The following is a 20467-nucleotide window of genomic DNA, read 5'->3' as shown; positions in this document are numbered from 1 at the left end:
CTTTCCTTTAAAATTCAATAATGAAACATTTATTCTCTTCCCGTAGAGAAACAATATTAAATATAATTAAAAAACTTTCAGCAAAAAATGACTTTCGAACAACATTCGAAAGCTATAAAGGTGACGAGTGTTTTTCATTCGACTTGAGTCGTTTTCCAGTGTGCTATCGAGCATCGATAATGCCAAAACATCTCGTTATTCTTGTACCTTCTCGAGCATACTCGAACGATGAGTCGTTTTCGAGATCGAATCGAAAGCCGTAATGCCAAACATGTTCGACTCGATAGAATTTCGTTCGAATCGAGATGCGCAATGCCACCCCTGTTTTTGAACAAATTGGCACCGAATCTTTCGATTTCTTCGATACAGATCAATAGTTTTTGGCAAAACTCAACACCCTGGCGCACTTTCAGTGCAAAAAATGTAAGTAGTACTCCACAATTGCTCTTCAAAGTACATGGACATATGTAGTTTCTCAAACAAACGAAAAAAAAATTCATACATTCCTGAACAAAATTTTTTTTTTTCGTATTTTTTGCCACAATACGTATTTTTGGACGACGATTCAGAATATATAAAAATCTCATTTTGGCCAAAAATGTTACATATGCAGTTTCTCAAACAAACGGTTCATTTGATGTCACGCCAAAAACATATTCGTTACGTCTAGGTTTGAGATTAATGCTTCTGTTTGTGAATTTAAATTGTTTATCAAATCCAATATAACTCACATTCAGTTAGAATCGAATCCAAAATCCAAACAAAAACTAATCCAACTCTAATCCAATGCTAAATTAATTCAAATGGAATCCAAATCCAGTTCCATCAAAATTAAATCCTAATCGATTTCAGATTGATTCCAATTCCAAGCCCAATTTAAATTGAAATCTAATCTGAATCAAATCCAAATTCAAATCAATCCGAACCCAATTCTAGTCCAAGCCAAATCCAATGCAAATCCAAAACAATCCAATCCAAAATTAATCCATATCCAATACAAATTCAATAAAAATCCAATTCAAATCCATTCCCAATTTCATCTTTGTGCAATCTAAAACCAATCCAACAAATCCAATACGAAACAAATCCAAATACTATTTGAGTCCAAGTCAAATCCAGTGCAAATCCGTTTAGTGATGTACTATACAAAATATAATAAAAAATTAAAATTAATCCGAACCCAAAACATATCCAATTCTAACTCAATCCAACTCAAACCTAATCCAATCCATATTCAATTCAGTCCGAACTCTATAAGAGATCAAGCCAACTCCAATCAAAAACCGATCCAAATAGAATCGTAATTCAAATATGATACCAATTCATTCAAATATTATTCAAAGCCAAAGTATATTTAATCTATGTCCAATTCAATACAATTTATAATTTTATCCGAATCCAATCCAAACCTAATTCTAATCAATCTCATTTCCAATACAAATACAGTTTGAATCCAAACCGTGTCAAACAGCAATTTAAATTAAATTCAATCGAAATCCAATCGAACCAAAATCTTATCCAATCAAACCCAAAACCATTCAAAATTCGGTATACATTTATTCTAAGCCTAGTGTCAATAAAAATCCCCTTGAAAACTTACCCAGATTGAATTTAAGCTGATACAAATTCAATTTAAATCTTATCCAGAAAGGAAATCATAAGCAAAATAATATTAAATCTAATCTATGTTTGGATTCAATCCAATTAATTTCAACTCCAATTCGAATTGATTCAAAATATAAATAATATAACCCATATTTAATCGCATTCCAAACTTAATACAATTCGATTCCGTACGAAATTCGATATAAATCAATGCAATTTTGATCCGAATTAAATTCAAATCCAAGTCTGCTACAAATTCATTCTAAAACAAATTTAAATCAAATATCAAAGCTATAGAACAAAGCGATTTTGCTTGTAATACAAGTACTAGCAATGCTACACTGGACAAACCACACGGAAGATTTCATGAATTACTCACATCAAAACAAAAATGTTTTGATAAATAATCCAGTAATAATTCAATAACAAAACTGAGTCAGCTCCTTACGGGAATATTGTGTATCCGGAATAAATCTATACCGCTTTTTATACCGAAGTTGGATTTTTCTCCAGATATAGGCAACTTTCCCAACTTCGGAAGTAGTGCGCTGGATTCCCCTAAAGATGCGCTAAACAACGCATCCATTAGTTTGACAGATAAAACTTCGGAAGAAAGTTCGGTTCGGAAGTCCGGACTTCCGAATTCTAAGTTGGTGCTACGCCGACAATAATAACTAATATTCAACTAGTTGACCCAGCAGATGATGTCTGCACAATAGGCGAAAATGCGCGTTGTGAACTGCCTATGCAAAATTTCAGGTTTTAGTGATTTACTCCACTTTATTCGTGATTTTCGCATTGGAAAATATCATATAAACTCGTCGAAAACGTATCTAATATACGAACACAGGCCATTTCATTTTTATATATTTTTTTATTCTTTTTAAAGTGATTTTATAAATTATATATAAATAATTAAGTTCATCACTAATATAAACAGATATGAGAATAATAGAAGCCATCATTTTTCCTATATCAAATTCCATAACCTATTTGAAATATCATAACTCATTTATCTTAAATAGTCAATCAATAAAATTCCCATCTTCACTGATATCTACCTCACCATCCCCATGATAGACGGGTATATGTGAAAATGTGTGATAGGGAGAGCTCATCAATCAGCACTCGGATTACACTTACCTTTGAAGTTGAGCTCATCGTTGGGCAGATTGTTCTCCTCCCACGCCGGTGTAAGCCGAACCGGCTGCGTGGGGAGGAACGGTGATTTTTCTGTGTCATTATTCGGGCCTGGTGGGGAAACAGAAATTGAGAAAAATAAAAGATGAATTAGTTGTGTTTATTGGAATAAATAATATCATTTGTTGGATTGAAACCCGTAATCGTATTTCAGCTGTTTTTAAAGGCTGTGGTTATATTTCGTAGAAGTTTCCAATGCGGTTTGCATTTACGTTTCATCCAAGATGACTGCACCACATCCCATAACTGCAGCCTTGCTATTTCGTATTAATTAGGCACTTCCACAGTAATGAACTGTGAGTTTTCTAAGCCAAGTTATCATTTGATCGTACAACATGCGGACTGTATGACAAATTCTTCATACTCAAGAGAAATCAATAAAACTTTTTAAACTGCATCGGAATTCGAACTCGATCATCTTCAGCATGGTCCTCATTGTGGCCGCGCATCTTACCGCTGTGCTACGTAAGACCCCATATCCGATCTGTGCCAGTTCATAATTATCCGCGATTAACACATTCCCACATCGCACAGTTATTCAGGCTGAAAGTAAATATTCCCAGCGTCTCAAAGACACGTGAGACAGCTCATTGAATCAATCAACAATAGCTATGACGCGACATGATACAGCTATTTGCTTCGACTAATCTACATATCATATTCAGCTTGACTCTTCCTTTCAAATATAACAAAAGTGCTCAGACCTTTCGCTTTTTAAAAACTTTATCAGATTGCTCGACACCCAACAACAAACATCGCTGACTGTTTCCCACTCTGCCGCTGACCCATTGTGCAAGCTGATCTATATTATGGGGCTAGCTAATGCATTCTTTGCTCAAACCAAAAAATGCCGGCGCACCGCCGGTTGGAATGGAATGGCCGGTATCGCAAGGTTCAAGTTCAATTATTAAATTAGATTCCATAAATTCAGTTATGATTTATAATGCTGAACCGAATGAAATTCTCGCGCCCTCTCATCGGTGAGGCGGCTGCACAAACGTACAAAAATAATCATCAATTAGGGGATAAGTTTCGGAATAAAATCCCATTTACAGTAGCTTAGAGTAGGGCAAGAGTGCGTTTTCGAGTGATAACAAAAGATAAACTAGCAGCACTGCATTAGTTTGACAGCTATTCTGAATAGAAATACTAGAATAAGATCGGCGAAGACGCCATCTTGTTTCTAATCGAACCGTCAAAAGCGGTTCCAATTTGACTTGTTTGCATTTTGCATCCATAAGAAGCAAAAATTTCAAGTGCTGCCAGTATTATTTTCTTGATTTCATGCATTTTCAGATGTTGCCATTTCGACAGTTTTTCACTCCGTCGGTCTCCAGTTATAGGGTTGCTAATTCTGACCAACTATTGTCATGTGTAAAGGTAAAATATTCGAATAATCAGCAGCGGAGATATGAGGTAAGACAATTTTTTGGTAATTTACCTAAAATATACGTTGAGTTCCTCCTTAGCCTAGCGGTAAAACGCGCGGCTACAAAGCAAGACCATGCTGAGAGTGGTAGGGTTCGATGCCGGTCGAATTGGAAATTGTCTCGATTTCCCTGGGCATAAAATTATAATCGTGTTAGCCTTATAATATACTTGATACTTGATGGAGTACAGCTCTTCGATGAACCTTCGCCGAATAGAGTATCCTTCTTCACCGGACTCGATCCAGGGCCAATCGCTTCCAGTCGCCCTGAACATTGAGCGCCCTCAGGTCCTCTTCATCTGCAAAAAGCCATCGCGTACGCGGCTTTCCACGAAGCCTGCGGCCTCTTCCGGGTTCTCTACTAAATATTATCTTCGCTTGACGTTCTTCCGGCATACGAACAACGTGTCCATCCCACCGTAGTCTAACGCGTTGTATAAGCTTAATAATATCCAGCAATTCATATACCTGTTCGCATATTATTCGCAGCACCTTACGCTCAAACACTCCGAAAGCCCTCCGATCAGCTTCCTTTAACGTCCATGTTTCATGGCTGTATAAAGCCACCGGAAGAATCAGAGTAGTATACAGCGCGAGTTTTGTTTTCGTTTGTAGACTACGGGACGTTAGTCCAATTCTCTTCCACGCCACGGCGATCAATCCCGATCATGTGATAATGGTACCGCTTCTTTGCACACCAGCTAATCGCTTCCTCGAGCGCTATTTTGGACAGTAGATTCGAGAGTGCATCACCCTGCTTCAAGTCATCTAAGGTAACAATTGATGTCGATATTTTATCCACAACGCTTACACTTGATTTCGATCCGTCCAACGTTGTACGAATTAGGCGTACATATCAGTTTCGCCGGAAAACCATGTTCTAGCATAATTTGCCATAATTCATTCCGTTTAACTCAACCGCACGCCGCCCTGAAATCAATAAACAGATTGTCTGCCAGTTGTACTCCCGGAATTTATCAAGGATTTATCTCAGGGTAAACATATGATCCGTCGTGGATCGGGCCTCACGGAAACCTGCGGAAAAGTCCTTTGTTTATTGGATTCTGCACCCCGTCGAAATTTGATATTGGCTGCACTGTATGCAAAACTCCATTTGCTAAAGCTTTGGTTATCGCAACTAGTAGCAATCAGCGGAATTGGTGAGCTTTATCTCCCACTTTTCATCATTTTCTGTGAAATTACTCATTCGGCCAAACTACATTTGCGGTCGTATGTCCCTTTCGGTCAAATCAAATTTTCTGCCAAATGGCCCACTTCTTTCGAACGGCATCTTCGGCTGAATGACATAAACGGCTATGCGGCCTTCGGGAAATGGTTTTCGACCAAACGGCGCTCTTCGTCGATTGGCCGAAAGTCTTTCGGCGGAGAGCCATTTGTTCGAGGGCCACTTGACTGAATAACACGCCAAATTCCATATGGTCGAAACGGTTATAAGGGCCAGAATGTTATTATGCGTCTTGAGAAAAACACCAATATTACGAATTCCTGCTGGTTGTTCCTCAGGTAATCCCAACAGACACTAAACACAACAGAGACTTGCCATAAAAGACGAGTTCGTACTATCCCATTTAATTCAACCACTTGATTGTAATTTTAACAGATACGTAATTTTAACAGCAAGGTACCGAACTCTACTAAAAAGTCAACACGTTGACTAAGTCAAACCTAATAAGTGTATTTGATTATTTATATTAAACATAACTTATTCTGTATGCCACATATATATTTTGTTCTCCTTAGCGCGCACTGCAAAATTGCAAACACTTCCAATAAATGTATCCGCACTAGTCAGTATTGAAAAATGTAATTTTGACAGTTTGAGAGCCAATTTTTTTTTAAATGGCATTAATGTCGTATTGAAGATTGTGATCGTCATGAGACAGTAAGCACAACGCCATTGACCAAACGAAAATATCTTCCCCTACATCACTCGGGTAAACACCTTCACGTGTTGTTACGTCGTAAAATTTACCATGGTCATGGTCACACTGCCAGTTTTAGGCAAATCATGAACCAGTGAATACCCTCCTCAATATCTAACTCCATGGTACTTATGAGGGTGTCGCTAAGTCGGTAGCCTCTTGTTAAGTAAGTACCGTGTTGGGAAATCACTCTCATGTTCAATACTTTGTATTTAGAATGTTTTAAGATCATTCAAACGTTTTAAGTTCATCAAAAATCAGAAATTGTAAATACATTTTGGAGAAACTAGTGTTATAATATATAATATCGAAATGACATTTCTCAACACTGATCCGCACCTTACAAAGGCTGCCACAGCGCCTATACAAGTGCAACTAACGGTGACCAAATGCAGTTCAAGCAAACAAACGAGTTCCAATGAGCAAACATTTATCGTACCAATGTGAATCGTGCTGCTCGTAAGTGCAATGTGCGATTTTCGTTGGGTGGCTTACGTACCCCTATATGCGGGCAATGAAGTGTAATTGAATTGTATTTCGCATCAGGACCACTAGAACCTATTGCAGTTGTTCATGATGGGGTATAAATGACGAAGTAATTGAATAGTGGTTGCAAATCGAATTATTTTAATTTACATCTAGGGGTAATCAATTCATACGAAGTTATGATCATTGACCATCGCTGTTGTATGAGTGCGAGGGGAAGGTAGATGGCTTCATGTTCCACAAAGTTAATTGAAAATTATCATTTGTTTAATATCTGCATTGAGAGTCCTGCGGCGAAAGCATTGTTGAAAAATTAGGTAAAGTTTTTCAGGACGCATTCGTTAAAAAAGATCCATTGACAACGAGTCAAGAATAATAACAGAATACTCGAGAAAAGATCTTTTACAATATATTTTGAAGTTTAAAAAGCTGATCATCATGAGAAGATTCAAATAACTAATCCTTTGAAGGTAATTTAAAACAAATCCAAAGGCCGAAAAAATGGTGTTCCCATTCTTTCCATCTGTGATTGCAAAGCCAACTAGATCAACGATATGTCAGACGATTTTTTTTTTCAGGAAATGGACATTTAAGGTCACTCCTCACGGAATCCAAGTTTTAAAGTGCTCGCGTTTTCGTCGCAGCATGCGTGAAATAATAAAAATGACAGTTGCTTCCGTAGCGAGTGGTGTGCCCCTGAAAACGCGAGCACTTTGAAACTTGGATTCCGTGAGGAGTGACGTTAAGGGATATCGATCTTATATAGTTATTCATCTGCTCCGTAAACAAACTGCAATATTCGGTATGGAGAAACATTTCCACTCTCAGATTTTAACTGCTTTTGTTGTAGCAACCAAGGGCCTCATACGCCTGTCACTGGCGAACAAAGCTCGTGTAGTCTGCGTCGAAGCTTAGAACCGGTGTTAGGGCGCAATCGTTAATGCGAACATTTTTCTATTCGGTTACTTACTGCAAATAAATTCTTTTTCGAGTCCCTATAACCAAGCAGGTATCTCAAGCATACCACATCGTTATATTGCTGCATGATTAAGTGTTTAATTTTGATAAAATATCTAAAACAAAAGTGTGCATAAAAATTGCCTCGCCATAACAAAAAGGTGGTAGAGAATTAACACTGTTGTTTACATTTTAGAACCAAATCCAGATGTCGCACATGTCGGGGTAGGGGTTCAGGGATTCTCCCCCTGGTAGCAATGCCTTCGTAACGTGAACGAACGCCGAACTGCGCGTTAAAAACGATAATATCTTTTCAGAGTGCTTTTTGGTTAGCAATAATATGATAATATCGATAATATCTTTGCTCAAGCACAGATAATATCCTGTGCTCAGATGATATTGCAATGCGAGGCATTTAGGCAAATTCATAATATGTATCTTCAACTCACATTACAAACCTTCGTAGTGACAATTTGTTGTGAGATTTCCTCTAGCGAAGCAGCGACTCAGAACTTAGAAGAAAATCGACGTCGAAAAGAAAAACAATCATAAATTTATTTGAACAACTTTTCAAAACGCACGTCTCATGTTTTGATTCATCGTTTGCCAAAAATACACCGCACCGGCTGCCAAATAAATCCAATAAATCACAAATATAAAGCATACAAAGGCGACCATCAAACTCGAGTGTTGATTTCCATCCAATTGAGCTCGAATTTGTAATCCATTTCCCAACCAGCCAGCATTCGCATACAGTTTTGTCCCACGCTCCACCCCACTTTTTATAGCGACCCGAGCAGGAGCGTCAACCTCGATAACAGAAGTTGATATGAACTTGCCTTGCATAAAAGGTAAAATGCCAAGAAAAAATAATACCAAAAAATAATATGTAAAATACTCTACTAGGCATAACATGCTTAGGTATTTTAAAACCAAACGAATAATAATTTGGGATGCGTTTGGTATTGAAATATCGAAGCATGTTATGCCTATAGAAAGTAGAATCTATAGATGAGCGAAAGTATGGCTGAGTCGATTTTTTTGCCCGTGAACACGTGCATATGACGTCACAGCCCTTATAACGTTTCCATTGAAATCGTGACGTCATGCTCGTTTGGAGACACGTTTGACAGTTCGTTTGGAGACAGAGGATTTATCTTCGCTAGCCACCCTATAACCAGAGACCGGCGGAGTGAAAAACTGGCGAAATGGCAACGTATGAAAATGCATGAAATCGTGAAAATAATACTGGCATCACTTGAACTTTTTGCTTGCTTCTTATGGATGCAAAAAGTAAACAAGTCGAATTGGAACCGCTTTTGACGGTTCGATTGGAAACAAGATGGCGTCTTCGCCGATCTCTTATTGTAGTATTTCTAATCTTCGCTCATCTATATATTCGACTATCTATAGTTATGCCTAAACCTAAAGTATTTTACATATAAATTTTAGGTATTATTGTTCGATATTTTACCTCTAATGCAAGGCAAATTCACAACAGAGTAAGGTATCAATAACAGAATTAGTTATCATTGAGTTATTTTCTCCTGCTCGGGTACTCAAGCAACTTCGGGGAGCATTGGACGTTCCACTCAATGAAAACAGAACAAACTGTAGTTTCGCATCCGCTCGAATCGAAAAGATGAAAATTGGCTCTATGATGAATTGGACTAATTAAATTTGAAATGTTTAGCATTGCCGTCGTGTTGAGCGAATCGCTCCGGCTCGTTTTGGCACGAATCAGAATCATCGCCATAATTACTACTGACACATCCTTCGAAATAAGCAACGGATAATTTACGTTACGGAACAGAAGGCAGGCGATTTTTCATTGCGATCCGCTGATATACCGTGCAGGGAAATAGATCCGACTAGTTGTTGGTTGATGTGATCTGAAAGATACCTCGAAAAGTACTTCCTTCTAGTTTAGAATAGAAATTCTAGTAGAAGTAATAAAGTGAATTAGTATTCAATTGATAAATTTAATTCGTTCAAAACAAAAAAATATCGATGAAACGCATATATAACATTACAAAGTTTTGACAACTGTTGTAGGTCAGTGTTCTGCTTACTACAGGGGTAATGTAATCCGTTTATCAATCAAATATGAAGAGTATAAAACAGAATTGGTGAAAAGTTCTTGGAAAAAAGCCACCCGTGCGCCAAACAAGTTTGTGAAATTGAAAACCGTACGATAATAAATACCCAACCCAAGTGCACATTTCTGTTTGATGTTGTGTGTGCAGTGTTGTTGCTTTCTGATTCTGGTAAAATGCACTGCACAACCAAGATAGATGATACATGCATATAAAAGCAATATGGGTGGTGAGCATTTATTTTTTTATGAAAGTTGTACAAACAACACGTACTTTACATCCAAACTTTCAACGTTGTTTCCGGGCAATTTATGAACCTACGGTTTCACAAAGCTAGATTCAGGTTTCATTTGCTTGCAAGATCGACTTCATTTGTTTTCATCATAATAGTTTTTTATGTGAAAATTTTAATATTCTGTTTAAAATTTAGTCGTTCTTCAAAGTTTTCATATAGAAAAAAAAAACTAAATGTCCTTAAAACTTTCGGATTCTAATAGCAGCTTGATGGGAACTATAGATTTTTAATTGTCATGTAGCATGTGAGCACCTCATTACTGTGAGTACAAGCACTGGCACGGGCGCTGTTGTTTTCATTCACATGTTTTGCTACGCGATCCGTATAATGATAGCGAAGTTAACTTCAAGTCGCAAAGCCTTAATCATTGAATGCTTCGAGTTCATTAGCTCGAACTATGCGATAATTATTGCAAAGTAACGATCATGTTATGTGTCGATTGTTGTTTTGGAATAATTAGTATCGATTAGTGTGTTAGTTATTTTTCAACTTTTATTAACCTGAATTGTTTGTGTTTCATAACAAACAAATTTGTACGCTCAAATCATGAAAATATCGTTAACCAAAACTAATACGCTCAGTATTTTCTTTGCTTGCTTTTGACCAGTGTTATAAAATGTCATTATAATACTTGTCTAAATTTCCGAACTACGCACTAATATCACAAATGACTTTCAGATCACATGTTACAACATTGCTTGTGACACTTTTATTGATTCCCGTAAACGTTAATAAGCACCAACGAGTTCCCGTAAGTAATGGACCCAAGTTCTGTGATTACCATCGTACGTACGCTCATGAGTTCTTATGATGGGTATCCGTGAGAGCAAAGAAGGGCCCACGAGTCCACGCGAGAGTGAGTTAAAATTAGTGTGAATGAGTTCTCGTGAATTTATTTTAATACATTTGAGAATCCTGATTGGAAATGTTCTCGGGATCCCAATGAGTGCTTGTTAGATTTAGTTGGTTTCCTCGTAAGTGCAAATAACTGACGGTGAGTGTGAATAAGGAACCTAATTAGTTTCCGTATTTGCACACCCAACCATCAAATAGCAGATTTTAATATGTTCTGTATTGGAAACTTGTAAAATCTGTATACAAATATAAATTTGGAAGATGTTAATACAATTGTTAAAAAATCTTACAATTCTGTATTAGTTTAATATAATATCTGTATAAAATGTTTACTCTTTATGTATTAAAATTTTGCAGAATCTTTATAACAAAGATTTTATGCAGGACTGTTAGATTTACTTGTCATAAGACGAGTTTGTACTATTCCATTTATTTCCACTACTTTATTGTATCTTTGGCAGATACGTATTTCGACCTCAACAGTAAGGCCGTCTTCAGTGTCTCTTACTTGACTCGACGGTGTGATTTGTTTTTTATTTGGTGCACATGGCTGTCCAAGAGCCTTTGTGGCTCTTGCGTTCTTGTGAGTGCCAATGAGTTTTACTAAGTTCCTCTTAGTGTCCGCAAATGCTACGCAAATGCTAATGAGTTGCCTTCACTGATACTCTGGAGAACGCACGCACACTTATTGGCAGCTATTGACACTGATTGGCCCTTACGAGGAGACATTAGCGCTCAGGAACGCACATTGGATTTATGGGCTCGGGCATTCAGTTGCAATTGTTGACACTCACGAGGGAACTATGACAAAGAAACTTATTGTTTTCTGCACCCAACAAACAATTTAAGCTGAGTAAGCTAGTATTCAAGCTGAAGAAGTCAATTTTTGGCAAAATAAGCCCTTTTTCAACTTCTAATGTTTGTTGGGCATTCACATGATTTAATGGCAATAACGATCATGTGATTTTGGGGCCCTTCTTAGCTGTGCGGTAAGACGCGCGACTACAAAGCAAGACCTGGGTTCGATTCCCGGTGCCGGTCTAGGCTATTTTCGGATTGGAAATTGTCTCGACTTTCGTGGGCATAAAAGTATCATCGTGTTAGCCTCATGATTTACGAATGCCAAAATGGTAACTTGGCTTAGAAACCTTGCAGTTAATAGCTGTGGAAGTGCTTAATGAACACTAAGCTGCGAGGCGGCTCTGTCCCAGTGTGGGGATGTAATGCCAAAAAGAAGAAGAAGAAGAACGATCATGTGAAGTACATTGGACTATTTTGGTGGCGACTTATGATATAAAAGCTCATTTTTCGTAATTACAAAACCAGTGTCTGCAACTCGTTGCAAACCTACATTTTTTCTGCATTCATAGCATTAATTGAACTCGGTAAGCCTCGTTGGTTAAACGCTAGGGTGCCAATTAGTCATCAAAACTGTTGTTAGTATGGTCGTGTTGTTGGTTTGCAAAATTGGCATTTGAGCTTGAGCTTGAGCTTGATTGACTGCTCGTAGTTGCTACTCCATTATGACCAGATCAGCTGTTCTTGCACAGGGAACCAACAGATGTTTGCTTGGGACTAGCACACATCTTCAATGTACAAGCACTGGTGATCTCATTTGTTAGGTCATACTGGCGCCTGCCACGTCAGAATGCAAGTCAATGTAGGGAATGGGGAGGAAATGATGATGCAATCACTCGCCCACTGCAAGCCGAATATACCTCTGCACTTGCCACGAGTTCATGCGGAATTTGTTGGATTTTCTGGGTAAGGTTGGAGAGGCAGAGGTCCGTCTTGGTTAACGAGCTGCCAATGTGATAGATAGGAGAAGGTAACTGATGGAATTTCTAATTGGATGTAGGAAACGAGCTCTATAGTTCATTTCCAATTCTATCAGATTACTGTTAGAATACTCAAGTTGAAGGTATAGGAATAGTAATGGAAACGGTATGGAAGTCCATTTCCAGTTCTAGCGATTGCTAGAACATGAGAAATAAAGAGAAAGATATAAAGTAGGAGAATGGAACGGACCTGGGAATGAACCCACGACCTCCTGCGTATGAGGCTGAAGCAGTAGCCATATGACTACCAAGTCTGCTTCGTTGGTTTGCAAAATTGGCATTTAGCTAAAAACTCCAGTGCTTTTTTTGATTTTTTTTGGCTAAAACTAATTTATGCTTAATTAAAGATGATAACATTCAGCTTGAGTAAATATTTTTAAATAAAAGTGCAATAACCAATATACACAAAGTGAAATATTTGGTAAAATCGAGAGAATCATTAAAGAATATAGGAGTGGTATTCAGTAAGCAGTATGAAACTCTAGAATTTACCAATGAAAATTGTTGTTGATTGATAATTTGCAAGACTCATATTCAAAACTATGTGTTATAATTTCTCTCTCTCTAAGTGTAGTGAAATGGAATGACAGAAAATTTTCTACAACACCGCGTGGATTAGGTGAATTGTAATTAAAATGCAATAAGTCGATTAGGTGAGTTCTTATGATCGCTAGTGTTGCTAAACTTGGTAAAAAATTGAGTACTTTTTGAATGTTTTTGATCTATAATTTGGAAATTTTATGGATAAGACGAAGCCCGCTCTCAATAGATTCTTCCTCTGCGTTGGTGGGACGGCAGCAAGAAGAATGGTGTAAATGTGGATCGGAATATTCACAATTCTGCATGGTGGCCCACATTCAAGAGTTTCTTCCTTTGGGTTGGTGGAACGCCCGCAAGAAGAACAGTGTTATTGTGGATCGGAATGATCACAATTCTGCGTGGTGAGACGCCTGCATTCGAGAATTTCTTCCTCTGCGTTTGTGGGACGCTCGAAAGAAGAAATTATTTATTTTGGATCGTAATGATCACCATTATGCGTGGTGGGACGCTTGCACTCAATAGATTCTTCCTCTGCGTTGGTGAGACGCTCGAAAGAAGAAAGGTGTAATTGTGGTTCGTAATGATCAAAATTATGGGTTATGGAACGTTGGCATGAAAGATTTTTATTCCTCCACGATAGTAGAACGCCCACAATAAATATGGTGTTATCGTGGATCTCAAAGGTCACAAGTGCTCTGAATATTTTATTTCGGTGACAGTATCCATGATTATAATCTGTTTATCGACAATATTCCGGATATGGTTTCTAGTTTTGGTTGCTGTTTGTTTGACTAAATGTCACAGTCACACAGTATTACAAGCTAAAATGTTATTGAAAATAATTCTCCATATTTAGGTTTGGCTTCCACAATGATGTATCCAAAATGTTCTTTAATTACGAAATACGTTCGCAGTACAATGATGTGCCTGAAGTGATTGTTTGTTGGCAAGATGCCCTTGCATCATAGTACGAGAGTAATGCTATTATAGATAATATGAAGGAAGTTAAAAAAAATATGTTGAGCTTTTTAGTGGAATGTCTTCACTTGTCATAAGACGAGTTTGTACAATCCCATTTAATTCCACCAGTTAATTGTACTTTGACAGATACGTATTTCGACCTCAACAGTAAGGTCGTCTTCGGTGTCTCGTACTTGACTCGACTTGAAGAAAATGATCGCAGCTTACACTATTTATATTATGCGTAGATATAATAATTTAGCTAGGTACATTTACTACTCGCTTGTTGCGCTGAATGCTTAGGTATAAACTTGAAGAGCCAGGAGCTACCATTTCTTTGATCTTTATTCAACAACCGAGTTTGTACCTGTCGGTAGATTCCAAGCTCTCAGCAACATCAAGTCTCTTCTCCGTGGAAACTCAGTCAAGTACGAGACATTGAAGGCGAACTTACTGTTGAGGTCAAAATACGTATCTGTCAAGGTACAATTAAGTAGTGGAGTTAAATGGGATTGTACCAACTCGTCTTATGACAAATGAAGGAATTTTTATATTTTCTTATTAAGTATAAGGTGTCGTGTCAGCCTTTTTTTACAGAAGAGGAGAGATATGTGGTATTGAACTATAAACATGAACAAGCCTAACATACCTCTGTACCAGAGTACATATATGTAATTAAGAGTGGCGAAACTGTCAGAATTGGAACAAAATTCACCTGACATTCCCAAACAAAATCGTGTTCCAAACGTGCAGGAGACCTGTCAAATGCGGCACATGTCGCCACTCTTAATTATATACACTTTGCTCTGTACCTCAGTCACTTGACAGATCATAGCAGGCATCGTACATTCAGAAATAGAACAAACCTGTAATATCATACAAACAAATCATTTCAAGCATAATGTTTCATAAGGACGTATGTAACAAAAGTATACAAAACGAGGTTTTTCACTGAGAAGTAAGAAATGATGATTGAGAAGTGAGACGTCAAATAACCTATTTGGCCAAATGACATAGGGTAAATCCGGGTGAGATGCCGCATCGGTATAGATGCCGCGCTTTAGAGATCTGGTAGAACAGACTTGATTTATTGGCGGAAATGTATGTGAAAGGGTCTCTTTTGTAGCAAAAACAAAAACGTAAGTAGAATCAGCCAAAAAAGTAATAGGACAGTTAAACATTTTTACTTATGCCGCGGAGGCCGTTACATTTCTATGCTATTTAATATATAAAATAATAAGTAAACATTTTTTGTACGGTTTGGCGAAAATTCTTACGAATCCACATGTTTATTTCATTATTTGAATCCGCTAAAAATCTTGTAGATTATGTTTGTAAGCAATATACGTTTTGAGTAAAAATTATAGTGATGTGGCATCTATCCCTTACAATCGAAAAAATCCCGCGAAAAAATCGGGGTGATCAGCACTCTAATGAGATAATATTATTAAGTGGGAAAATCATGTAAAATACGAAGACCAAGATATTGCAAAAGATCGGGAGGAGCATCCTATTGTTTCTTTATAAACCTTCCTACACTTATAAAAAAACTCACACTTACGGTGTTCGGGTCATATTGACCCGGATTTGACTTAACAATATTTCAGGCATTTCTCAGCCAAATTCACATGTTCATATACCGAAATAATTGTCAGCTCATATATTTTCCGAAACTGACCAGATTGTTGATCGACCACACCTACATCCTGTAATCGTCGGAAGAAGGATCGTCAGTTTGCCACTTTTATATGGACGAAAATTGCACACTAATATCGCGAATGAACGATTTTATTGCTGTTTTTCCTCAGAAATGAATTTAATACTATTTCAGTGATGATGAATCGTGAATGCAGACAATAGCCTTGGTCTACCAAGTCAATTACGCTTGATACGAATCCAAAAGCAACCCATGGTGCCCATATAGGCCCTTAGAGGCCATGCGCATAATTTACGATTTAGATATGTCCAAATCGGATGTTCTAAGTTCTCCAAATCAACTCCAGAATGGCATATTAATCTACCACGACAACTGGGTTCGATACAAATCCAATAGCAACTCATGCGGTTCATACAGGCATGATTCACGATCCACATATTTTCAACTCGGATGTTCTAAGTTCTCCAAATCATTCTGGAGCACAGACTATTTGGTTTACCACGTCAACTGGGCTCAATACAAAGCCAATAGCAACCCATAGAGTCCATACACGCTCTTTAGGGTCATGCGTATAAATTACGATCTAGATATGTCCAAACCGGATATTCTAAGTTTTACAAATCATTCTGAAGTACAGACCTACTGATCTACCATGTCAACCGGGCTCAATACAAAGCCAATAGCAACCCATGGTGTTCATACAGGCCGTTAGAGGGCATGCGCTTGATTTACGATCTAGATATGTCTAAATCGTATGTTATATTCTTGTTTTTATTTATTTTAGGATTGAAATATAAATATAAATCATTATGCTTTTCTGAAAAAGTACGTTCAACGACAAAAACAAATTGTAATCTCATCTCTCCAACATTTCCCACGTGCGGGATATTCCCCGGAGGTGTGGCGTCTCCCCCGGATTTGTCATTTTTTATTAAAATATAAATAGTACAGTCCGATTTTATTTGTTTTGCAAATGACTTCTACACAATGTAGTAGGATCCCTAAACTATCAAAAACAATAAGAAGAGTTTCAATTTAACGTATTGTTTTGGAGAAATATCGATTTTTAAAAAGGTGTGGCATCTCACCCGGATTTACCCTTTTCGGCCGAAAGACTTGTTCGACCAAATGACCTATTCGACCAAATAACCTATTCGGCCAGAGGACCCATTTGGCCAGATGACCTATTCGGCCTTATGGTTTGTTTGGCCTAAGGAAATTCGGCAAAATGGGTTTCAGCTAAACGACCGTTCTCCATTTCAAATAGCTGTTCTTTTTAGAGATAATCAAGCAATAAACAAGTGTATAGAGTAGGCAATATTTGATATTTGTCGCGTCATATATAATGAAAAGGAAAACACGATTTGAGCAAAAACATCAAGGATCTCGCCGATGGGGCCCTCCTTAGCCGTGCGGTAAGACGCGCGGCTACAAAGCAAGACCATACTGAGGGTGGCTGGGTTCGATTCCCGGTGCCGGTCTAGGCAATTTTCGGATTGGAAATTGTCTCGACTTCCCTGGGCATAAAAGTATCATCATACGAATGCAAAAATGGTAACCTGGCTTAGAAACCTCGCAGTTAATAACTGTGGAAGTGCTGAATGAACACTACCCGAGTAGACGAAAATAGCGCTATGATATCAAATGTTGATAAGATAGCAAAATAAGATATGGACATGATTGATATAAGAGATAAAAGATCAGACGACAATATCAATAATTTGCACTAAAATATCATGAGAAGATGAAGTTATGCTATTTGTAAGAAGTGATCAATATCATGTGCCATTAGTTTGTTCATATCCATTAGACCTCTTCATGTTTTCAAAAAGTATCAAAAATTAAATCGGTCAACCCAGCATCACAATTCTTATGCTAAAATAAGTCTCCTGTCAAATTTTCAGCTAATTCGGATAATATTTCGAGGTGGCTCAAGTCGATTTAGTGTTTTTGGGCTATTTTTAATTTTGGAAAAAATCTAACAAGAGATATAAAAGCCGAAAACTATCGCAACAACCTCTATACGGAAGCTTTTGGTGTGCTCTACAAGTCTTGTGAACATTGCGATTCGTTCCGTTCACGTTTTGTCCATGTTAAAGTGATTTTCAAGCTTTTAAGTGCACACAAATATTGTTTCCCCCAAAAGTCGTTGTTCTACAAATTTCTTGAGTTTATGATAAATGATTGTTAATTTATTATATTATTATTCCTCTTTTTTTCCTGGAAATTTGAGTAATATGAATGCCTATGTACGATTTACCGTTAAATTCTTAAAAATCAGAAGCTGAACATTTGTAATAAATTTGCACGTTAGGATTTCTTCAAGCAAGTTGTTCGAACAAAACATAAATTAAATCATATGATATTTGATGCTTATAACAATCGATTTCCAAATTTTGTTTAATCCATTATATGTCTGCATGCTTTTAACATTGAGTGCATTGTAGTAACAAGTGAAATCGAAGCTTCTTTGTTTGAACAACTTGTTTGAAGAAATCTCAGCGTGCAAATTTATGATAAATATTCAGCTTCTGATTTTTAAGAATTTAACGGTAAATCGCACATGGGCATTTATATTACTCAAATTTCCAGGGAAAAAAGAGGAACTATAATATAATAAATTAACAATCATTTGTCATAAACTCAAGAATTTTGTAGAACAACGACTTTTGGGGGAAACAGTATTTTTATGCACTTAAAAGCTTGAAAATCACTTTAACATGGACAAAACGTGAACGGAACGAATCGCAATATTCACAAGACTTGTAGAGCACACCAAAAGCTTCCGTATAGAGGTTGTTGCGATAGTTTTCGACGTTTATATCTCTTGTTAGATTTTTTCCAAAATTAAAAATAGCCCAAAAATACTAAATCGACTTGAGCCACCTCGAAATTTTAGCCGAATTAGCTGAAAATTTGACAGGAGACTTATTTTAGCATAAGAATTGTGATGCTGGGTTGACCGGTTGAATTTTTGATACTTTTTGAAAACATGAAGAGGTCTAATATCCATAGCATATATTGATATTTAATAGATATTTCGGTGCAAATTTTTGATATTGTTGTCTGTTATTTCATCTCTTATATCAATCAAATCTATATCATGTTTTGTTATTCTGTTTATGGCTTCTGCCCGGGTAAGCTGCGAGGCGGCTCTGTCCCAGTGTGGGGATGTAATGCCAATTAGAAGAAGAAGAAGAAGAAGAAGAAGAAGAAGAAGAAGAAGAAGGAGAAGAAGAAGAATAAGATCAAGGTACTCGCAGGTGCACATTTGTTCCGGCTAATATTTTTTCAAATACAGACAGGGCCGGATTTAGCCGGAAGGGGGCCCCGGGGCCGACGGTATGTGGGGGCCCCAAAATGTACAAAAAAGGTTGGTTTTGATACATAAGATTTGTGGGGGCCCGGGGCCACGGCCTCCCCGGCCCCCCCATAAATCCGGCCCTGAATACAGACCATTCAATTTAGACAACGTTCGATTTTGCCAACACAAACATTTAATCCTTTTTAATTTTTGAAATGGCTTGTAAACCGCGTGAAACTCAAAATCAGCGCAAAAGAGCTGGGTAGACCCTTAAACTGCCGTAAAACATCGTATGAAATATCGCGTGAAAATTTTTTCCAGGAAAAACGTTTAGATTTTAAAATTGGCGTAAAAAATGGTTAGACCCCCGTAAAAAAAAATCGCGTGTAAAAATTCCAGGAAAAATGCCTAGATTTCAATGTGTTACAAAAAGTGAAAAAATGTAAAGTATCATGAAAAAAACTAGATTAATCCACCTAGGGGCGATGGAGCCTTTCTCGTGAGTTTCTCGTGAGGATAAGTGCCTGAAAAATGAGCCCATAGTCTGATATGGCCAATTTTCAATAGGAACAATGGGACAGGATTCCGCGTCGAATGCAACTTGTTTAGAGCAAATCGGTTAAAGATAAGTGCCTAAAAATGAGTGAGAAATTTTTACGCGCTTGTGTATTTTGGCCATAACATCTGAGCCAATAGTCCGATATGGCCAATTTTCAATAGGAACAATGGGACAGGATTCCACGTCGAATACAACTTGTTGCGAACAAATCGATTAGGGAAGAGTGCCTGAAAAATGAGTGAGAATTTTTGTATACACACACAGACATCACCTCAATTCGTCGAGCTGAATCGATCGGTATATAACACTATGGGTCTCCGGGCTTCCTATAAAAAGTTCGTTTTTGGACTTTGTGTACGTGAAAGACAAAAACATGCGATTTTGGCAACATAAATACTCCGAACGTGTTGCCAATATCGAATGGGGTCTGAACTTCTACTTTTACGCTAAAACATATTCAAATGGATGCCCAAACTTTAAATATTGTGTTTTAATATAAATTATGTGCAGAAGAGGTATATTTTTGTTGGATAACGCAAATATTGTCAGGGCTGCTACCAATAATCGCATACTGCCAATGCCGTGTTGTATCCTAATTGATTTCAAACATTTCGCTACACATTCCTTCAATGTTCATCCTCTTGTTCGAATATTTAAAAAAAACGTTACTACTATCGCAAACTGATTGTAAACGGAGCTTATTCAACTATGTTTGTTAATTGCATCATTCTATTGTTAACTCA

At 37.4% G+C, this 20467-nt stretch overlaps 1 protein-coding gene across 3 annotated transcripts in view; it reads right to left on the bottom strand.

Moving 5' to 3' along the window:
* The window catches only part of LOC134223652 (equilibrative nucleoside transporter 1), a 164384-nt gene that overhangs the window by 54428 nt on the left and 89489 nt on the right, over positions 1-20467 (bottom strand). For 2 of the 3 annotated variants that reach the window (XM_062702849.1, XM_062702843.1), the window contains exon 3: positions 2749-2859. In XM_062702849.1, coding sequence (XP_062558833.1) covers positions 2749-2859 — 111 coding nt within the window. The remainder of the gene's footprint in view (positions 1-2748; positions 2860-20467) is intronic. The other variant, XM_062702853.1, reaches the window with a different exon arrangement.

This window comes from Armigeres subalbatus, chromosome 1, assembly GCF_024139115.2.
Source record: "Armigeres subalbatus isolate Guangzhou_Male chromosome 1, GZ_Asu_2, whole genome shotgun sequence".
NCBI classification, from domain to species: Eukaryota; Metazoa; Arthropoda; class Insecta; order Diptera; family Culicidae; genus Armigeres; species Armigeres subalbatus.
Note: the sequence above shows the minus strand (reverse complement) of the source record. Positions and strands in the feature narration are given on the sequence as shown.